Source organism: Girardinichthys multiradiatus, chromosome 19, assembly GCF_021462225.1.
Source record: "Girardinichthys multiradiatus isolate DD_20200921_A chromosome 19, DD_fGirMul_XY1, whole genome shotgun sequence".
NCBI lineage: Eukaryota > Metazoa > Chordata > Actinopteri > Cyprinodontiformes > Goodeidae > Girardinichthys > Girardinichthys multiradiatus.
In genome coordinates this window covers 10,133,163-10,156,692 of record NC_061811.1, presented here as the reverse complement: position 1 = coordinate 10,156,692, position 23,530 = coordinate 10,133,163, and the positions used below count along the sequence as shown (strand labels likewise).

The 23,530-nt window shown below is 39.2% G+C and overlaps 1 protein-coding gene across 1 annotated transcript in view; it reads left to right on the top strand.

Annotated features, from left to right (window-relative positions):
* si:dkey-288a3.2 (protein phosphatase 1 regulatory subunit 37) overlaps positions 1-22,168 on the top strand; it is a 57,863-nt gene extending 35,695 nt beyond the window's left edge. The window contains exon 11 of the mRNA XM_047345564.1: positions 22,067-22,168. Coding sequence (XP_047201520.1) covers positions 22,067-22,168 — 102 coding nt within the window. The remainder of the gene's footprint in view (positions 1-22,066) is intronic.
* The last annotated feature ends 1,362 nt before the right edge of the window (positions 22,169-23,530 follow it).

The following is a 23,530-nucleotide window of genomic DNA, read 5'->3' as shown; positions in this document are numbered from 1 at the left end:
TCCCACGTGAATCCAATAATTAAGTCATTAGCAGGTCTCAGTGGAAGTTTATTATCCATTTGATTTGGGTGTGTTTAACCAGGTATTTAAAGGTTGCAAGACACCAGCCTCCAAGGAGTGGAGTTTTAGATCCTTTTGTTATATTGTGTCAGGTCATGCGTTGGACTCAGCACATCTTTAAGTTACTTCTAATAGAAGGATATACTGTCATTAAGTTGAAAGTTGAACAGAAGAAGTGTGAATCCTAAAAAATCTCCTAAAAAATCTCCTAAAAAGCTATAAACTACTTGCAAGATTTTCGGTAAAATACAATGAAACTTACTTTAGATTTGATTTGCGACCTGTTGAACAACATACCACTATCAGATTTTCTTTTTGTTGTGCTGTTTTGTTGCAAATCAATATTTAGTTGCAATAAAATCAGACATCCAAAAAGTATATCAGTATTTGTCCTTCTTATTTTTTTGTTTTTTAATTAAATTTACACTTCACAGGTTTGAACTTGTATTCATTATCTATGATGGTGGCAATACATTTGAGAACATGGCATGAATTTCATGATTATTTGGAAATAATTTAACGCATTGAAGTAATTGGGAAGAGGACCAGGAATTAGCTGGATTTCAGAAAGATTTGCAGCAACTATTTCAACCACAGTTGTTACAGCCTGGTTTTCTGTTAGGACCTAGAACTGAAAGGTTTTATTAGAATTCCAAACGATATTTCCCGCTTGGAACTGCAGAACTGCTGCATCATCTACGCTCTCTGAGATTAACTAAGGATACAAATCCTAGAGGTTAGCCCCACCTGCAGTAGAGCGTATGCTATCATCGTTATTGGGGTCAAGAGATGCATTAATTTTGCCATGCTAGTTGCCGTACTTATGAAAACATGTTAAATTTGAGTCCAAGTGTGAGAAAATGAAACACATTCTATGGAATATCCTGTTATGTCTCATGTATGAAATACTGTCTGTTTGTTTTTTGCTAATCCACAATTGTTTTTATTTTTTTTTACCATGCATCTGTAATGGGAGGAATGGTGTAAAATTCTGCATCAAGCCGGGGCATATTACTTGTGATGAGATGTCATTGTTTCGTTTTTATGTTTCGTATTCATTGCTCTGGAGATTAAAATTCAGCAGTTTGTGCACAGCCTATGAGTTCCCCCAAATGGTCAAATAATTTCTAGCTGAATTAAGAAGGTCAAAGTATGTCAGATGCAGTCGCACTAGTCTATTTAGTATCCCGAGGTAAGTGAATCTTCAGAATTGCAGATGGAGCGTCTGCATTGTGTAGCATTAGAATAACTAATTATACAATAATGCAATTAATGGCTTTATTGGATTAGACGGCTGTGACATTTGAGTGATACTTGCGTAAATCCAGTTGCTGTGGCATCTTTATCCATCCATTCATTGTCTTCCTCTTATCCGAGAATGGGTGGTGGGTTAATAGGTCCAGGAGGGAAACCCGGACATCCTTCTTGCCAATGGTTCTTTCCAGCAGATTCTGAGGGATCCCAAGGTATTTCCAGGCCAGAAGGGTTATTTTGTCCCTCTATAGTGGGCATGCTTTGTAGTCTTCTCACAGCAGGATTTACCTCAAAAACCTCCAAAGGGTAGTGCCCTGAAGGCATCCTGAGATGCCCGAACCCCCTCAAATGGCACCTACTGTACGTGTGGTATAAATTCTGTCTCAAAGTTATGCAGCTCATGATGGGGGATTTTTGGCATATCCAAAAACATCTGTGGCAGTCTTGCTTGGGTTATAGGATGTTAATGGGGAAGGTTACAGTATGACTGGGTTTCCCTCCTGGATCTCAGATAGGTGGAAGATGATGGACAGATGGATGTGATTATAAAATTTTAATTGCTAATCAGCTTGGTTTAATTATGTTCTAAGCTTTTAGACAAAATATGCTATGTAAAATCTTAACATCCAGTCATTATCAAATGACAAACTGGTCACACTGATGTTTAAGTTTCTGAGAAGCATACTTCCTACAGAACTTCCTGTTAGTTCTGTAACTGTGCTGTACTTATGCCATTTTCTTTTCAGCAATGCTTGCTGTTGAAACGAAGTGTGGAACACCATTTTAAATGTTTGTGGTGCATTTGCACAATTTGCTTTACATATAGGGCTGCACAGTGGCGCAGTTGGTAGCACTGTTGCCTTGCAGCAAGAAGGTCCTGGTTTCAATTCCCGGCCGGGGGTCTTTCTGCATGGAGTTTGCATGTTCTCCCCGTGCATGCGTGGGTTCTCACCAGGTACTCCGGCTTCCTTCCACAGTTCAAAGACATGCCTGTTAGGTTAATTTGTCTCTCTATATTGCCCTTAGGTGTATGACTGAGTGTGTGCATGGTTGTTTGTGTGTTGCCCTGTGATGGACTGGCGACCTGTCCAGGGTGTACCCTGCCTTTCGCCCATAGACTGCTGGAGATAGGCACCAGCTTCCCCACGACCCACTATGGAATAAGCGGTAGAAAATGACTGACTGACTGACTGGCTTTACATATATGTCCATAATATTATAAAACAAGGCTTTAGTGCTTTCTCTGCAGCAGGGTTGCACAACTGTAGTTTTACAACAGTTTCAACCTTAAATTTGGCTGGATACTTTTTGGTACTTAGTTCTTTCTAAACACTCCCTCTGAATTGATCTAAGTAAGTTTTTCTTTTCACTCAGCAGCTTTGCTTCAACACAGCAGCTACACAGTAGTTTTATGCAGAGGAGATTTTCCTCAGTGGTCATAGCCCAGTAATTTTACATTCCTGACAAAGACATGCAACATGCTCGCTCAAACAACTTGGCATAATGACCAAAACACTGAAAGTTCTGCAACTGATATGGGTCTCCTCTGCATAAGAGTATGTATATAAGCTCAGCAGAAGTGGGGGTATCGGTTCGCATCGGCTTCCAGCGGGCATGTCCTGAGGCGCCACGCTCAAACAGTCACCCATCAGGAGCTGGCAGCCTCTCATCTGACTACCATGAAGGCCCATGCATGTATATCTCCTTCCCTCCCTTCATCCTCAAGCCACATCCTTTTCACTTGTGAATGGCGGGCTGACTTCAGAAATTGCCCCTGTCCACTATGTGTGCTGAATATTTAACTACGAATATGAAATATCTTGGCAAGACTTCAACCACCTTTAAAAACTGAGAGCCCCTGTAGCTCTATGAGCATGCAATCCAAATATCCCAGGCTCTCTGTGCTCTCCTGAATCGATCATCCAGCCGCTGTATGGAAAGATGTCAGGAGACGGAGTGCTGAATGATCTTCTCCAGTTGGCCACCGGAGTCAGTGACTGAAAGTGGAGCTCTGAGAAAGATAAGTAAATACTGCTTCAGTTTAGAGGGTTCAGGAAAAAACTGAAATTCAAATTTTTCACTTTTTCTTCTGTTATACTTAGCTAATAGTGTTGACCGCAGTTCAAAATCAAGCAGCAATGAGTCCTGTCTTGGCTTTTTGTCAACAGAGTCACAAAAAGCAGGATGCTCAGTGGAGCCTATAAAAATTTACAATAGAAGTTAGTCAAATTAATAACATATCCAATATAATTTGAAGTAATGATATGCACAAAAATATTTGCTATCAAACTTTGATGAGGCGGTGAGGGGGGCTTGTCCCTCCAGCTGTCAGCAAGTGAGAGGTGAGGAACATCATTGACAGGTTGATAGTCCCATACAGAGACACATGAAACAATCACATTTATAACTAAGGCACTATGCATTCACCAGTTAACCTAACATGCATTTTTTTAACTATGGGAGAAAATCAGAGCAGGGAAAGCCCACAGATGCACAGGGAGAAAATGGAAACACCACACACATTCCTGGTCTAGCAACTGCTATCAGGATATTGTGGATGTAGGGTCTGGAAGCTTAATGTTATTTAACAAGCCAAAATGTGCAGTTTGGGATTGGGGTGTCTGGAATCTGGAATATCTTTGATGTTTCAGTGTTTTTATAGCCCTCTGGTCAGGTACGGTAAGCTGATAAATATTTCTCAATCTGTTCCTATAACTCTTTCAATGTCAGTCCTGACCTTGGTAAATTACCTTTCCAGTCATACTAAACGCACAAAGTGCTTTACACTACAGCCATATTCCCCCAGTCTCCTGCACAATAGTGCCTACATCCATACACCGACATGGAAATCAGTAGCCAAATTGGCACTTGCCCAGGGGCACATCAACATGTGGCAGGGGGGGGATGCAGGAATTAAACACACAACTTTCTAACTTCGGCATGGCTGCTATTACCACAGAAGAGCCATGGTTGGCCCAAACTTGGAACCAATTCTGTTTTCTACCCGAGTACACGCTCAGGTATTTGCATTTCCAAAAACATTTTATGATTTTTGTTTTGAACTCAGATTGATACTGGAACTCATAAATATTATTGGGCATTTTAATGTCCCTAAGTGGCTTTTCTACATAACTTTGAAAGACTTTTTATGTCACATTTTAAACAAACAGCGTGATTTTAAATTAGATTGATCATATTCAGTTATTGTTTTGCATAGCTCACATGAAAAATGACACATTCACAGAAACTCAGATTACATATTGGAAATGCACTGATGTGGGAGCAGTAGTGGAAAATCAAACTAGCCTAAAAATTGAGTTGGATCTGAATTGGCCGCAGCTCCTATCCAGAATATCTGATCTGTCACAAATTGATGACTGTCAAGCTGTCTTCCATTCAAGTTTAGTATTTTGTCATTTTAGCAACCGGACTTGGAATGAATAAAATTAAAATGGACTTGGAGTGAATAAGTTTAACACTGGAATAATATGCAAAGCTTCCTCTCAGTTTCTAATGGTTCAGAGAACATTGTGGTGTTTCTGCTGCAGAGATGTTAAACAAAGCTTAAGCCATATGCTGGTGTTAATCAGCAGATGGTAAGTATGTTGCTGACCATATTTTTGTTGCTGATGTCGTCCTGTCTGACCTGAGACAGCTTTTTCTTCTGAACCTCTCAGCAAACATTTCCGCTGCAGTAGACCACGTCACTACTGCAAGGAAATTGCTGAAACCTCCTGCACCATGCAGGACAACCGACCATGCTGTCTCACAACATCTCAGCCACCTCTTCCTCCCCCCTCCTCAAACCACAGCCTGGACTGGGCACCATGGAGGGGAGGTAATTGGATTTGTTGTCACTTCCACTGGCTGGCAGGCTGGATCTGTCTGCTCAGCTTAGTTATGAAGACATCAGCATGACAGGAACCCTGGGACAGGATCAGCTGGAGTCCTGGACACAGCCAATAAATCTGTGGTCTTGCCACGGCCATGACGACTTGGCCGCAGCCAGCTGTTACCTCTGCCACCTTCCCTGCGGAGCCGTTGCCTGATCCACAGCTTTGAGAGTGGGCAGCCTTATTAAAGCAGATGCCAGACCCCCCTTCACTCTGTTGGAGAGGTCAGGGATATTCATCCCTGACACTCCTCTGTGGTTCTTGTGGTTCTGGGCAAAATTGGCATCAAATACTAGTGTCCTGGCATTCCCTGTGAAGCACTGTATAGTTAGACATCTTATTAAAGCGCCGACAGGAAGCCAGTCAGAGTCAGGCTCTGCAGTTTCAGCTTCATTGCAGCTGTCCCCTGGTTCACCTCAACAGAGCCAGTGTTTCATGTCTTCACTGTCCTGCACAAAGACTAATCAATTTATATAAGATAAAAAGATCCACAAAATATATATTTAAAAATTTTAATAAGTCTTGATGACAATGTCATAGCTTTTTAAAATTTTACTAATTTGTTAATTAAAAAAATTACAGTCTTCCAAGAGGAGACAAGCTCTCTGTCTCAGAGAGGAGTGTGCTTTGGTGTGACATGTGCAGTAAACCCCCAAGAGCAAAAGACCTTTTGTGGATGCTGGCTGAAGCTGGCGTTATCCACAGTCAATCACATTCTGTGCCAATGTAGACTGAAAAGCCACTCAGCAAGGAAGAAGCTATTACTCCAAAAGTACCATGAAAGCCCAGACTGTACTCAGTTACACATTTCATTAATCCATTTCACCCAGTAAGCCATTTTTAACAACTTTATAGTATTTATTTTTCTTGTGTTGCAAATTTTTCCTTTACTGTCTACACTTACTTTTTGATCTTTATAGTTTTTATTTGTTTTTGTTTTGCATTTGTGAGTACCTGTATGCTTCCATTGGTCTTTTACTTGCAAGCTTGACAACACCATGTCAACTTTGAAGTACAGTGGTGGCAGCATCAAGTTATGAGGGTGTTTTGCTGCAGGAGGGACTGGTGCAAATCACAAAATAGATGGCATCATGAAAAAAGAACATTATGTAAAAAATGTTAAAGCAACATCTCAAGGCATCAGCCTAGAAGTTAAGGTTTGGACACAAATGGGTCTGACAAATGTACAAAGCTTAAGGACCAAAAAGTCAATCTTTTTCAGCTATCATCGAAAGTCCGTCTGTGAGCTAAAACGGTGCAAGTGAGCAAAGTGCCCATCAAACCTGACTCAATTTCACCAGTTCTGCTCTGAGGAATGGGCCACAATTACAGCAAACTACTGTGAGAGGCTTCTGTTAAAGATGACCAAAATGTTTGATCCAAGTCAAACATTTTAAAAGGTAATTCTCCCAAATACTAAGTAAATGTTTGTAAATTCCTGAATTTAATGGAGGTAGTATTGATCAACTGTAGTATTAGGGATCACAGATGACTTCTGTGCACTCTACAATTCCTTTATAATAATAATGTTATTCTACACTGTACACTATTCTGACTTTTACTGACGAGAACTGTTTTTAATCAGTTCAACAGCCTTCTTATGTATTTAATGTCTGGTTATTTCTGTCATGGTTTTATACGTGCTTAAAGGAAAGATTTGAAGAGACTGCTTGTTTTCCAGCAGTCTCAGTTTTGAAGCACATCTTCCCTTTATGTTTGTCGGCATTTTATTCCTTGACCCCTAAATGTTTAATAGCTTCCATTTTCGTTTAGGTGTACCACAGAAAGACGTTCAGACATTTTATTTATGAATTTTGGAAGCTTAAGTCATAAAAACTTATTGATATGGGTGAGCATACAGGAAGTTTTAACTCGTCTTTACCAAACAGATCAATTACAGACCATCGTTGTTAAGTTACAGTTTTGAGATAAAACACATTGATGCTGATCTTCAGACTCAAAGAAACTGAAAAACTAACAGCATCAACAACATCCAGCAGCCAAAACAAGCAGATTTTTCAAGTCGGGTGGCAGAGGGTTGTGGTGTTGCACTTGTAAAAGTGTGAAGATCAATTAAACAGAGTTAAAAGTGCTATTGGCCGGAGGTCTCTGCAGTGGTCTCCTCAGATAATCAGCAGCCCAGGGCCATCTGTAATCTCATGGAGGAGTGTTGGCTTTTCCACGCTGCTGCTAAAAACAGGGATTAGAAAGTTACAGCTGATAAGCGCTGAGAGCACAGAGGGGATGGGTGGCAGGTGGAGTCAGAGTGTCTCTGTTTGCTTAAAAAAACATGTGACTGCAGAAAGGTTGATAAATATAGAAATGGCTCTCAGTTGTATGGACAAAGACAATCTGATCACCAAAAATACTCTATGATTAGCAAAGTTTCTTCCTACTTTCAGAAAATGTCCTCCTGGGCATTTCTTTTAGAGGTAATGAGCGCCGCCTGCCCTGCTCCTTCACCTGACATGCATGTAAATATCATTTCTGACTGTGAAAATGGATGTTTTACTTCAGTCACTCATCTTAAGATGTGTAAAGATTATGATTATTGATTAATTCATATTTGTCAAAAATTATAATTCCAAACCTTAATTCAGAAAAATAATTTCTTAACCAAAAATCATTACTTACGAATAGAAATCAGAGATGTCCTCTGGTGTTGTGATTATGGGCTCAAAGCTCTTAATAATTACAATTAGTTCTTTATCATTAATAATTGATCAATATTAACCAAAACCACTAAATGTCACTGTTTATTCAACTGCTTCACTGAAGGTGGGGGAACTTTATTTTGAGAGATATGGAGGAAAAGTTCGTCTGCGAGCTTTTGTCTCTCCAGATATGCGCCTCTGATGCATCGTCCCGTGAGACACGCTGGAAATGGAAACGAAAGTTTCTTTTCCGCGAGTTTTATAATCCCGGGTTACGTCAAAGCTGCGACGTCTGTTGAGCTGCACACGTCAAACTGCCCGACCAAAATGGATGACCCCACCAGATGTTTCGTTGAGATTGCACCAAACAAACGTTCCTACATCCTTAGTAAACACAGATTTAAGATTTATCACCACATCCCACATCCGTCTAACCATCCATAGTCTGCTTCTCTTTAACCCATCGGATTCTTATTTTCTTCAATTCAGGTTCTAGTGTTACTTAAGTTCCTTCAGCCATTTTTTACAGTTCACTCACAAATGTTGACTCTTGTTTTTTTTTCCTGTCACTTTAATTTGCCTGCCTTCTCAACACAGTCCTGGTGCAGACTTGACTCCCCCAGGAGAGGAGTCTCCACCAAAGTCATTGTCTTTGAATTTCCAGAGGTTTTTGCAGGCCTGAGTGAGACCAGGTAATATCTGTGCATCCTCCACAGCTCCCTCATTAAGCTCTGCATCCTGGCCCTCAACACATGGATTATTTGCATCCTCACTGTCTCCATTTTCTTCATCCTCCTCAGCTCCTATGTCTCTTTTGTTCTCTGGCAGCAACTTTTCATCACAGCTGTCTCTACAGTCATCATCACTCGATTTGGGAGGGATTTCCTGGACTATTCTACAGGCTTCCCTATTTTTTGCTGCACTCACAGTCTACAAAATATGCAAAAAGAGTTACTCAAACAAACTACAGCTAATCTGCACAAAATTAGATTTCTAAATGAAATAGTAGAAATACACAGATTTACAACAAAAATATTTACAAAGAGAAGTTGATGCAATTACTTGACTTGAGTAAGAAATATACTTGATAATGCATAATGTCCACTTCAGTGGACACATGGTTAAATGTAACTTACTACTTATTTGAAACATTTTAATTAAAGAAGGTTGTTATTACCTAATTGTTAGTGTATATCATATTTTTTTCTATATCTAAGATTCTTTTTGAATACAGGACTGAGAGGATATTCCAGCAGAGGTTGACAAGGGTTATTGTCTGTCAGCCATCTTGGATGCAGAGGAAATTCCCTTGTTATTACAATGACCGACCACTGAATAAACCTCAATGGATTGGTGCAGTAGAGAGCCTTCTAGTGGCTGATATCCAGTACTACCATAGGAACGCGTTGCATTTAGGAGAAAATGATGTAGATGTCCACTACAGTGACCACTATGCACCAGAGGGCTAGAGATCACCTAACAGACAAATAGAACCTCAACATTCAATGAGATCAGCCAGTCAGAACATCCAAAACCCTGATCAACATGACAGAGATGGAGACGTCACCATCATGGAGCATTTGCACCTGTTCCTCATGAAATAAGGTCACAATGATTTATTATGTCTTCGTGTTTATAAAAAATATAGAAAAAAATGTAACATTCTCTTCAACTAATTAAAGCAAATTAAACCTTTATTTTTATGTCTTCAGCCCTAACCTTTGTTATGGGTTGATAACTGATTACATTTAGGCTGTCCATTGAGTTCTGTCTTTTACTGTAATTTAAAACAGAAAAAGGTTTTGATAAATGTTTTTGTTTGTTTGTTTTGTTTTCTTTGTTTTGGGTCAGGGTTTATGTTTACATGTAACAGTTACTGCAACCACTATACTATACAAAAATAAACTATAAATGAACTTATGAAGGATTTTTAAAGTCAATTTAATACATTATTGCATGCTCTGATGTCTTAACAGGGATAAAATATTGATTTATTGTTGAAAATCAAATCTAATTATTTTCTTTTATTTGTTCAGCAAAAGACACTACTGACATTTATTTCAAACTCAAAATTCTCAACTAAAATCCATCAACATTTATTTTTATTATTTTAGAATCTGTTTTCCTTAATATGGAAAAAATGCTTTAAATCACTTCTTTGTCAAATAATTATTTATTCAAATTAACAGTTTGTGTACCATTTACAAACACAAATACTTTAAATACCTGTACAATACAATCAAATTTAATATTTTCATCCATTTTACTGGTCACTCCTGGAAGCAAGAATTTTAATTCCTTTACAGGTTTAACTAAAAATGCCAGTTCCTGTTCTGATTTATGAGTTTGTTTTCCATCTTCATCATGAGGAAGAACAAGCTGAGCTGCAGGAAAACTAAACAGCCTTCATTTCTTTCACTTAACTTTTACAGATCTAAAACTATGAATACAAATTGCGACACAAAAATAGAACAGAATAAATAAAACGTTCAGTTTACTTTTTCTGTTCTTATATAAAATGTGAGTTTTTGTGAAAGCATTAGAGTTATTCAGAAATAAATCAACTTATTGTTTAAAAACAGATAAGACCTGAAACAACAGCTGGACAGTATAGTGCGTGTGTTTGCAACATTGTTGTACCTCTCATTTGTGAAACAATCTATCAGGTTTTGGATTTACTGAAATAAAGGGCTCAAATCTGCAGCAACACTCAGTTCTTCCTATAATTTGTCATGTTCACTGGGGTTTATGGTGCAAAAAAATTTAAACAAAATCAAGAAAAGAGACACATTTCATGTGGAGAGTCATACAATAATCCAACAATCAAATTCCACTATGTAATTCAGCTGCTTTGAGTTTTCCTGACTGTTTTTCTCCTTTACTGACGATCACTCAGCTGGATTAATGCCTGTTTCTTTGTCTGTTGTTCCCCCTGCATTGTTGAAACTTCAAACATGTTAAATACAAAAAGAGAAGCAAACAGCTCGGTGTGTCACAGATGAACATGAAAAACATCCACGCAGAGACAGAGAGGAGATATTTGGTGTCCAACAGTGGCATCTTCAGTGTGAGGCCTGTAACTGCTGCAGAGGAGCGGCAGTAATGCTGGTAATTGCTGCTATTTATGGAAAGGCAAGAGGTGCATGAATGTGCTCAGAGTGCATGCATTAACATTTACTCAGAGAGGTGCTTCAGTTTGCAGCACAGCAGCTGAATCTTCTGTGGCAACGACATGCTTCAATCACCTGAGAAGACTGAAACATGTTATGCTAGGCACTGTGTTGCAGCCACCGTTTCAAGTTCGAGTTGGAAAGGTTTAAAGTTTGTATATGAATGTTCATAAATCTGGAGGTTGTAACTGTCAGCTAAGGTCTCAGAGCATCACAGCTCTGCATGTTTAGAGCCCAAAGCTATAAAATACCTTCTGACATGCTCATTCAAAATATAAACACAACACTTTTTCCTGGTTTTGATGTCTTAACCTGACTGGATAAAGACAGCTAAATCACAAATTAAATTTTGCAATCTGGAGGCAGGCAAATACTGATAAGAATGTCAATATTTCTGTTACTTTGGTCAGTTATAATGTGACAAATAAAGGTTATAAAGTAAACTTTGACGAGCTTTGACTCTTGTTTGCTCAGTCCTGCTGAAATCAGGATTTATTTCAGTTTGATTCTTAAACTCTTTAGCATTGTTGTTCCCATGATCTCAAATATTTGAAACCATCTGTTATCAGGATAAATCATAAAAATGACAGCAGGAAGTTGAGACAACTTGTTTACATCTAGACGTTTTAATGGAGAAACATAATGAAGCACCAAGGCATTACCGTGTGTTTTCACTGAGAACAAAACAACAAACAAACCTTCAATGTGAAATGACTCGATTTGTCTGCGTCTTCCTGCAGGGATTTTTCTCTGATTATTTTCAGGGAAAGTGTAAATGTTGTGGTTTAAGTATTTCTCAGTTTGCAGGTTTCTCCGCCAGGTTGTGCCAGAACACAAAAGCAGACAGGAAATAGAAAAAGACTATTCCTCTATTAAACTGGGCACATTTAGACACATTTTACAATCACTCCTGTACCTTTATTCTCTGTTTCAACTCTTTAAGCTTTATTTATATAATACAGCTTTTGTGTTTGCCAGAATAAATTCAGTTTCACATTTGGAGAAATATAGTGGTGAAAGCAGTGTGGTGGACGTTTAACTTCTGAACTGAGTCCAAATGATGTGGCCAGAAAGAAATGGGTCCTTCTCAGGTCTCCACAGTGAATAATCTACCTTCATCTCTCCATATCAAAAGCATCTTCCTCATTCACAACAACCTTCTGCATAACCTCCTTCACTGCATCCATCAACCTCCTCTGTTCTTCCTCTTTCCCCACCCTGTAGCAGCTCCATATTAAACATTCTTTGTCTAATTTATCCCTACTTTGCAAATGTCCAAACCCCTTCAGCCTTGACTCTTTGACATTGGTTCATACCTGACCTGTTTCAGGTTCTTAATCAAACCCTTCTTTTATTTGGGCAACCAGCTTTTTGCATTTTTCCACTGCTATTAATCTAAGGATTCATCTTAGTTGGTTAACTTCATTTCTTTGAAGTTGGAAGGCCTCTGTGCCGACATCCAAATCTTTAGATTAGTGTCTACTGCTCCAACAGTCAGAAAAGAAACAAATATCTACTCAGCTGCTGCATGCGTCTGTGTGGCTGTAATTATGGTTCTGGATGTATTCATGCACTTCTTTTTTATGTATCTTATTTATTGTTTGTTATTTTTTGTTATTATTTTTATTGTCCAACATGTGTTTATGTAACTTGGATCCAGCTAAATGCATGCGCTTTAATTAGTCAGTTGCAGTTAAATCTCTGAAAAATCCTTTTAGTTTTTCCTGTTTTAAAGCCTCCTCATTTAAAACAAAACACATCATGCAGACACAAATGTAAACCTGCGATTGTTCACACCTGCTGATTGAGTTTTATTTGCAGAAATCTGTGTGCAAAACACTGTCAGATTAAACCCAGTTACTGTTTTTTTTTTTTATTAAACTAAATCAGGGTAAAGTTTTAAACTGAAAATTTATTTTATTGTAAGCCAAAAATACATTTTATTCTTTGTTCATTGCTTATTAAAGTGTGAACGTTTTTTTTAATTTACTAGTAATTGCTCTTTTGCACCTCATAAAAACACCTTTATGTTTTTATTTTTTTCTTTTGCCAAATAATTAAGATAATTTGCACAAACTGTCTACTTACCTGTAAGTAAAAGGCTTTATTTAAAAACTCAGAGAAATAGAATCAGCATTAAGTGTGTGGATAAAACTCACAAGTTAATACACATCAAGACTTAAAGGACATGTTTTGTTGATCAGTCTCAACAAAACGATTTAAAAAAAGAAAATAATAAAAGAAAAATACAGAGGATACGCAGCACGCATGGCGCTCTCGACTGCCGTCTGAGGTGTCATTTACATACATTAGCATATAAAGTAATTGGCACAGATGCCAGGAAGCAGCAGCAAACAGATTAATTGTCTTCGAATAGTCGTGGTGACATCGTTAAAAATGAGCTGCTTTTAAGGCTCCAATTATCAGAGAAATTCTAAACTCATCTTTTTTATCATTACTGTCCTCATACACTCTCACACACTCTCACGCACACACATGCACACAGAGTATCAGTATCATAAGAATTTGTGTTTTTTTTTTTTTTTTAACAGGGCTGCTCTTGTTCTTAGTGTAATGATAAATTTCCACAGACAGGAAGAGGAATCTTTGCAGGCCATTCTGATGCTTCGTCTTTCTACTCATGTACGCTCTGCCCTCCGCCCTCAGGTTCTGTGTTTCTGCTGTATGGTTGTGAGCAGAGGAGCTGTACCTGAGTTTACTACTTTCAAACTCCTCCTTGAGCAGAGATGAGAGGAGAACATTAAATTTTAATTTCTGTGTTGTCATGCTGATCAAACTCAAACCAATCCACCTTAAGATTTCTAAAAACTCTGATTGTCAGTTCAAACTAGTCACCTTAACTATTAACTTTGCTTTGAAATACTGTTCTGTTTTTCCTAAAGGAAAAAATCAGTATCTCTGAGTGAGATATTTATAGTATGAGAACTATTTATACAGAACATTTTAAACCCAGCAAGAGATTGCTTGTAGAACCACTACTGAGAGTAGTGGTTGTCTAACATCTTGGAGGAGGATTCTTTGTCCACTTTCTTTCTAATGTTTGCTAAATATTTATCTCTGCACTGGTCAATGAAGCCCCGCCCCTGAAACCAGTCAGGTAGAGATCTGAACTACATCTGGACCATCGCAACTTCTTGATTTTCTTAGTTTTCAGCCATTCTGTTGTAGATTTGCTGGTGTGTTTAGGTTTAGTGTCCTGTTAATCAGAGTTTGGGCCAAGTTTCAGCTGTCTGACAGATGGCCCCAGACAGAGGAGTTCATACTGCAAGGTGCACAGCTGTTGTGGTTGCAGAACAAACCCAGATCACAACCCCCCACCACTTTACTTGACAGTATGAGGAATTTAGACTGATATGCTGTGTTTAATTTTCTTCAAACATAATGTTGTGGATTATCTCCATGCCAGAAGTCTTATGGGTCAGTCAGATGGAAACCTTAGTCATGTTGCCAGGGAGAAGAGGCTTTATTGCTCGACGATTGTCCTACGATGAACTAACATTTAACAGGCCTGCACGGTCTGGAAGCGAGCTCTTGGTGTTCTGTCATTTTGCTGAGCACCGCTGCAGTTCACTGCTGAGGGAGAGGACTGAGGGAAAAGTGTTGGGGTGTGTTTAATAAAATTTTACAAAAAATAACAAACTGAATTTCAGATAACTTGGTGGAGAAAGGAGAGTGTGGTGGTTGATGGACCTAACCAGAGGACTCAGAAGTGTTTGTTTCTAAATTACAAACTGAGGTGAAACGCGAATAGAAAGATAAAATATATCAATGAGAATCCACCAAGGAACAATACAAACCAGGAGATTTATATTGTCACGCAGGTTTTCTGATTGAAAAAATAAAATGCTTCATCAGCAGAGGGTGGAGGACAAGAAACCTGACAGAACAACAACTTCTACAGATTTAAATTTGCTCTGAGGTTGGCAAAATTGGCTTGTAAAACTAAGGAACAGCAGAATCTGTGTACACACAGTTGTTCATATTTGCAGGTAAAGCGTTTAGTTTAGATTGGAAGTGATTATTATTGTGCAGCAGTTTTTCAGTGATCCTACAGGGAGCCATGGTGGGACCCTGACCCTCTGCTTTGACAACATGAATGTGTTTAATTTGAATTGATTTTCTAATTCAGACCAGCAGAAGTCTGTTGTCTTCATCAGCTGTGAAGCTGAACAAACAGTCTGTTGGTGGCACTCAGCCAGACGGAAACTATCCATCTGAAGTCTCCTCTTCACTGTCTGTGGACAACTTAGATCCTGGCTCTGTTTACTTAAAGTATTGATTGTTCCACCTCCTGACCAAGTGCAACACATAAAGACAGTGTGGACAGTAGGATGGAGTGTGTCTGGGATCAGGAAATTTATTTTCCTTTGCAAAAAGTCTGCCATTCAAAAAAGAAATGAATATGGATTTAATTCAAAGCTGAAACTTTGTATTTACCACCAATAAATACAATGGATAGACCATCCCGGTTTCTTTTCCCTAAAACATACAGGCTCATTTCCCAGAAACGTACACAGAAATGTAGTTTTCCCCTGACGTTTCCCAACTACCTTCCCCAGAACGTTATACAGGTCCTTCTCAAAATATTAACATGTTGTGATAAAGTTCATTATTTTCCATAATGTCATGATGAAAATTTAACATTCATATATTTTAGATTCATTACCCACTAATTGAAATATTTCAGGTCTTTTATTGTCTTAATACGGATGATTGTGGCATACAGCTCATGAAAACCCAATATTCCTATCTCACAAAATTAGCATATTTCATCCGACCAATAAAAGAAAAGTGTTTTTAATACAAAAAACGTCAACCTTCAAATAATCATGTACAGTTATGCACTCAATACTTGGTCGGGAATCCTTTTGCAGAAATGACTGCTTCAATGCGGCGTGGCATGGAGGCAATCAGCCTGTGGCACTGCTGAGGTCTTATGGAGGCCCAGGATGCTTCGATAGCGGCCTTTAGCTCATCCAGAGTGTTGGGTCTTGAGTCTCTCAACGTTCTCTTCACAATATCCCACAGATTCTCTATGGGGTTCAGGTCAGGAGAGTTGGCAAGCCAATTGAGCACAGTGATACCATGGTCAGTAAACCATTTACCAGTGGTTTTGGCACTGTGAGCAGGTGCCAGGTCGTGCTGAAAAATAAAATCTTCATCTCCATAAAGCTTTTCAGCAGATGGAAGCATGAAGTGCTCCAAAATCTCCTGATAGCTAGCTGCATTGACCCTGCCCTTGATAAAACACAGTGGACCAACACCAGCAGCTGACACGGCACCCCAGACCATCACTGACTGTGGGTACTTGACACTGGACTTCTGGCATTTTGGCATTTCCTTCTCCCCAGTCTTCCTCCAGACTCTGGCACCTTGATTTCTGAATGACATGCAGAATTTGCTTTCATCCAAAAAAAGTACTTTGGACCACTGAGCAACAGTCCAGTGCTGCTTCTCTGTAGCCCAGGTCAGGCGCTTCTGCCGCTGTTTCTGGTTCAAAAGTGGTTTGACCTGGGAAATGCGACACCTGTAGCCCATTTCCTGCACACGCCTGTGCACGGTGGCTCTGGATGTTTCTACTCCAGACTCCGTCCACTGCTTCCGCAGGTCCCCCAAGGTCTGAAATCGACCCTTCTCCACAATCTTCCTCAGGGTCCGGTCACCTCTTCTCGTTGTGCAGCGTTTTCTGCCACACTTTTTCCTTCCCACAGACTTCCCACTGAGGTGCCTTGATACAGCACTCTGGGAACAGTCTATTCGTTCAGAAATTTCTTTCTGTGTCTTACCCTCTTGCTTGAGGGTGTCAATAGTGGCCTTCTGGACAGCAGTCAGGTCGGCAGTCTTACCCATGATTGGGATTTTGAGTGATGAACCAGGCTGGGAGTTTTAAAGGCCTCAGGAATCTTTTGCAGGTGTTTAGAGTTAACTCGTTGATTCAGATGATTAGGTTCATAACTCGTTTAGAGACCCTTTTAATGATATGCTAATTTTGTGAGATAGGAATTTTGGGTTTTCATGAGCTGTATGCCAAAACCATCCGTATTAAGACAATAAACGACCTGAAATATTTCAGTTAGTGTGCAATGAATCTAAAATATATGAATGTTAAATTTTCATCATGACTTTATGGAAAATAATGAACTTTATCACAATGTTCTAATATTTTGAGAAGGACCTATAGGAAATGATCAGTTTCATTCTCCAAAACATACAGACTCCATCCCTAAATACAGAAGCCCTGAATCAAATGGCTGAATTCCCTCATCAGCATTCAGTAATTCAGCTCTGCAGAGGCCTGGTAAAGAGACTTTCATTTGATTCAGGTGTGTTGGAGAAGGGATGCATCAAGATGCAGGATAGTAGCTCTCTAGGACTGGGCTTGGTCACCTCTGAGTTGCATGATTCTGGGAACTTACATTTCCTTGAAATTTACAGGTTACATTCTTCAAAACCAACAAGTTACTTTTTCTAGACCTCTACAGAGACTTAAAGTGAAATGTGATGTAACATTCCAGAAGGTGGGAAGTTACTTTCCTGAACTTAGAAGTTACCACTCTTCTCATAATATAACTTTATTTCTGAATGTTAAACAAAACCTGTGAGACAACAAACCAAATTGTGTTCAGGAAAATAAACTTAATTACACTAAACCTTAGTGAATGTTTAACTGACTTCAGTTTTCTTTAATCAGATGTTGTTCAGGAGAATATAAAACCTTCCAGTAAACCTTTTTCATAGCCAGCTGCAAGGCCTCTGTCTCCACGAACACTGCATTTCTTGAGTCATCAGTCAATGCTGCCAGACAGACAGCCCTCAGTGGTTGGCCATGAATCCTTCCTCCACATCAAGCTGTCCACCGTCCTCCATACAGCTTACTTGTCCTGCGGACGGACTGCAACTAGTGCGGACTGATGCAGACGTTCCCTGACTGGGAATCGGAGGTAAAATCTGGCAGGAAATCTTGCAGTGTGGCCCCAACTTAAATCACATTATTTCTCTGTTGCTGGGGAGTATCATGACTCTAGCTGATTGCACGAAGGTTTGTTTGGACTCTGATGTTGCTCAGAGTAAAAGCCACAAAGACACAGAAACAGACCAAGATACAGCCCCAGTGTGACTTTGTATGTGAGCCCATCACTGTGTGAGCTCATACATTGTGTTCGTGGACCTCCTCTGACCCGTTTGGCTGCAGGGCTTGGCATCTCTCTCAGCAGAAGGAGGTGACTGTGAACTCTGACCCCCTCCAACACCTCCACCTACATACACACACTTACACTTACATTAGCACACACACACCGGCAGAAGGTTGCGTCTCTTTTCTCCACATGCCCGCCTCTCACCCATCCAGCCTCCCTCTTCTTCCGCATCATCCACCTACCCTCTGTGTTGGCAGAGCCTTGTGTGTGTGTGTGTGTGTGTGTGTGTGTGTGTGTGTGAGAGCGTCAGGTTTGCTGCTGTGTGGTGAGCGTGCCCTCTGTCATTCACGCAGAGCCGCCCTGTCCAACTGTCACTTCCTGACAGGCTGATAATCAATCTCTTTATTAACTGCTCTGCTGCAGACCACCGCCACGGTAGAGAGGAGGAGGGGAGGGAGGTATGGAGGAAAGGGGGAGGGAGGACGAGTGCAGGAGTCAAACCACTACATTGCTCCAGGATGTTCCAGGACTTCTGTAAAAAGTGATTCAAAGCTTTTATTTTGAAAGCTTGAATTGGGATAAGAAACTTCAAATCTTCAAATCTCAAATCTGCTTCCTTCTAATAAAACTCACTACTGTCTAATATTCCTGATTTGCTTCTCATCTCTTGAGTTTTTCGTAATGTTTTAAGATGGTCATGATCATTAGTTCTCCAGGTTTACTAAGGGTCTATTCTGAGGCTTTTTCATGAGACTTTGGTCTATTAAGTATCATATGAATAGAAACAAACATTACAATAAAAATTTAAAATGAACAGATAAAAAAGTTTTGACCTTTTTGGATAGGCTCCAGTAAACAGCAATGTTTTCAGTCCTGATTTTTTTTTTCAGTCCAGTTTCTGCACATCTCGGGTTTTCATGAAGTTGGTTCCAGAGCTGAGGAGCCTGGAAAGAACTGCTTGTCCTTTGTTTATTTCTGGTCCTACAGAAAACGGGTAGTATGGCCTGGTGGGTTTAACTTGTTCATACCTGACAAGCAAATCTGAAATGTATTTTGCCCTGAGACCATAGTATACTACCTAGTGGACTGATAGCAATATCATAATTTTTTAGTAAAAAAGCAAGTACAATATTTGAGATTTGAGGACTGGTGTACTGTGATCCATTTTCCTGGTGGACTCTAGCAGCAGCATTTGGATGAGCCACTGCTGTCTGATTGATTTTTGTAAAAAGAAATGAAAAGACATATTTGAAATACTCTAACCTGGTAAAAACAAAAGCATTATAACACCAGCTTAGGGGGGAACATACAGAGGTTGAATGAAGTGACTCTAGAATGGAGCCTTGAGGTGCCCCAAAGGTATTCATTTTGAGGTTTTATATTTTATATTTATTTAATGACACAGAGTAGTTCCTGTCTGTCAAATAAGATCTGAAATAGTTTAGCATAGCACCAGGCAGTTCCACCCACTTTTCCAGTATGTCAATCAATGTGTTATGATCAGCTGTGTCAAATGCAGCACTGAGATCCAAGAATACCAAGGCTAAAGTCTCAGATGCATTGCTGTTCAGATGTATACCATTTAAAACTTCTACTAATGCATTTTCAGTACTTTTAGATTAATAAATAAATTAAGATTGTATTGATCTTACAATGAAGAAACTGTCCTCTGCATTTAACCCATCCCTTAGGGAGCAGTAGACTGCCATTGTGCAGCGCCTGGGGGCATTCAGGGGTGAAGGGACCCAGAGTGCCAGAATGTAGGAATCAAACCAGGGTACTTGTGGCCTCTCCAGGATGCAAATGCCCTGCTCTCTAACCACTAGGCTACCACTCCCCTTAAGTAATGGTTATAAAATAATATCTGCTAAAATGTTTTAGGCCAGATATGGGCCTGTGAAAACATATTATGGAGGCATCCAGATTAGGCACCTATAAAGTGGTTTGATCACTGCATTTTTAGTGCCTGTGGGAAATGGTCAAAGCAATGGGAGGTATTTACTATCTGGAATATTTCAGGTTGAACACAGCTAAAAACATTGTCAGAAACAGCCAAGCCAACAATTTAACATCATCTTGATGCGCAGGAGAAGTTTCCAGAGCTTAAGCCACATGCTGCTAACATTAAACCTGAAGTTCAGATTTTCCCTTCATGTGTTCAGTTTTTCTAAACTCAGTTGTTTGAGTTTTGACCATTGAGGTATGACCCTTTTTTTCATTTCATAGAAAACAGCAGAAATACTTATTTTTAACAGAATTATGAAAAGTACAGTAAATACCAGCCTTTTATATCTAAGATAATTTGTAAAGTGACTGTACTTTACATCTAATTTTTATTGAGGAACAATTTTATAATTCAGACTGACTTAAAGCTGTGTTCTTTTTTTCCATTTCTTGATTTGAACAAACCAAAGCTTTTTCAAGCTAAATTCAGTCAACAGTTAGCATGAGGAAACAAACAATGGTTTGTTGTTCCAAAGTTTTTCCAGGACTTTTCTCCTCAAAAAGAGGTTTTTAAAAAGATGTTTGCAACCTAATTTATGTCCAGCACAACAGATATAATATACAATGGCATTTTGTATGACAAAAATCACATGATGTTTGTCATTAAAATAATATTTTGAGCATGAAAACATATTAGATTGAACCATGTTCTTGGTATCAAAGACTGAAATCTGGGATTTCTAACTAATTAAGATGCTCATAAATCAGCCAAACGTCATTGAGTTGTAATGGTTTCAGCTGACAAAATCATTCAAACATTGTTCAGCTGCTCATCTGGATAGAAAACAATCTAATGTGGATACAACATGTTCTGCTAGGATTAAATAAATGTTGGTAATCAGGTTAAAACTGATAAGAACCAGAGGAAGCTCATATGATGTTTTCTGTACACCTTTACCTTCCACATAGTTTTAATAATATAAAACAGTCTAATAAATTCTGGGAAAAAACCCAGACATTTTACAGTCAACCTGACAGGCAGGGTGTTAAAAGAACACAAGAACTAAAGTTCTGGGCTGTATTCACAAAGATTCTCAGAGTCCTTTCAGAGAGCTCATATCCTAGCCTAAAAATTCCTGCCAAAGAGTCCTAGCGTAAGAGTGAATAAGTTCGCTGCTGAGAGCGACTCTGAGAAAGGAGACGACAGAAACTCCTATCTTAGTGAGGAGGTGTGGTTGATCCCGTTGCTAGGTGTGAGGCTGTCTTCTAAGAGCTGTGATTGGTTGTTGAAAAAACCCCCAAAAAGAACAAACGCTCCCAAGTAATGGTTGATACTGTATATATTCTAATATTTATTTATCCTTCCTAATATTACCTTACTAGAGGTGCTCCTTTGATCTGTCCTGTCACTTAAACTATTACATTTACCCCTTGGGGATGATAAGGTTAATCTTATCTCTATATTTATAATTGTATGATTGTTATAGACGTTTGTGTCATCATTTACCCTACCTTTTTGGGGATGGATCCCTGCACAATAAAGCCGGTAGCGTTTTATTAATTCACTGTTGTTCATTGTTTGGAGAATATCTCTCCTCTCTGTCTTTTCTCCATCATCTCTGCTTAAGACACTCTTAGGCTCACCCAAAGTCCTCCTCACTACTCTTAACATCTCCTCACCTTAGGAGCTCTTTTAAGGCCTAAGATATTTCGTGAATAACTTTTGTCTTACCGAGGGAAAATTTTAAGAAAAGTCTTCGAATTTGAGAAATTTGAACGATTTTTCTTAGAATGACATCACTAGGAGCTGCTGTTAGTCTTAGGATTCTTTGTAAATACGAGCCCTGACTCTTTTCTCCTAACATTTTCAGTTCAGTGCCAGAACTTCTATTTGAACCAGTAATGACTATGTTGTTTTTATGATTGACCACCAGGATACGTTTTTGACAGAGACTCAGAAGAGGCTTCAGTCAGAGATCACCCAGCGCTGCAACACCAATGCCAGCCGGCTCCATAGAGAACCTTCTGAGGGCTAAACTGGAATGATGCTCAGTTCTGATGCTCACACCAGGAATGTCAAGGCAGGAATTTTTCCTCCAATCTAAACATGTGACTCATGCACATATGTGAATAATAACTCCAATAAATATAATGATTACCATACAATGTTGGATCTGCATAATAAAGACGGAGCAGAGCAACCTTATTAAATGTCGGCCTCCTTGCTGCTCTCATCCTAATGTCCCCTGGTTTCTGGGCTTCAAAACAAGTTTATGGATCCTAAAATCGGTGCATTCAGACCAAAGAGTTTTTGAGAGCTTAAGGATTTTCTGAAACTATCGAGCTAGTTTTCCTCTAGGTGATTTGTCAGATAGGAAAACTGAGGCTACAAAACAAATCAGTGATTTGGAATGGGATGTGGATGACAGAAAATCATTACAAAGTTTTCCACTAGTTTTGTTCTTTATTTTTATCTGTTTGTATGTTTTATTATCAAACAGGAGTGATTGTTTTAAAACATCTCCATGTACCAGTGCTGCAATTCCCTCATCAGTGGCAGTTTCTATGACTGGCGATATGACTCATCACCAAGGGCGCCATTCCATCAGAGGCCAACCAGTTGCACCCATATGCTTTTATCATTGCTTTCCATATGTCCAGTCAATGGGAAGTGGGTGTCCACCAGTGTTGTAGGATGAAAGCGCTGTAAGAAAATCTAGCTGTATACCACTGCTGGCTAATGAGACTGGGGTTGGTGCCTTACTGGAAGATTTGTGGGGGATAAATTAAAGTGCTATTTCACAGTTCTTCCAAATTATCTGGCATCTTGTTCTAGGTGAAAATCTAATCTACTTTGACAGGTCAAACTTCAACTAGAATTTTCTGAAGTTCTACAGTCTGGAAAACCTTTTTTTGGTCGTGAAAACATGAAGAAAGATGTTTTTTTGTCAATAGAACAGCCATAGTTTGAAGATGATGGGGTGAAAACTGCAAAATAGAGACTGATGAAACCTGAACTGAATTATTTTTGGCTGATAACATTTTCTCCAAGAATAATTTAGATTTATGAAACCTCTACTACAATTTTTAGTTGTTTTAAAAAAATCGCCTATTGTCGTGTCTTATCCCTGTAAACCCAAACCTGTTTATCAATTGTGCATTGCTAATGGCGCAGATGAAAGGGCACATCCAGAACTGCTGCTGCTCTCATCCTAGAAAATCTCCAGTACAAAAAACCTGCAAATTTTGTGGTGTAAAGCTACAAGAACTGTGAAAAAGTTCCTCTTATCTGAAATGATCTAAGTCAACAAGTCAACAGCAACCCTCCCACAGATGAAACCAGTGTCAAAGAACCAGCTGGTAAAAGCAGTTATGTTTGGTTATAATAAAGCACAGCT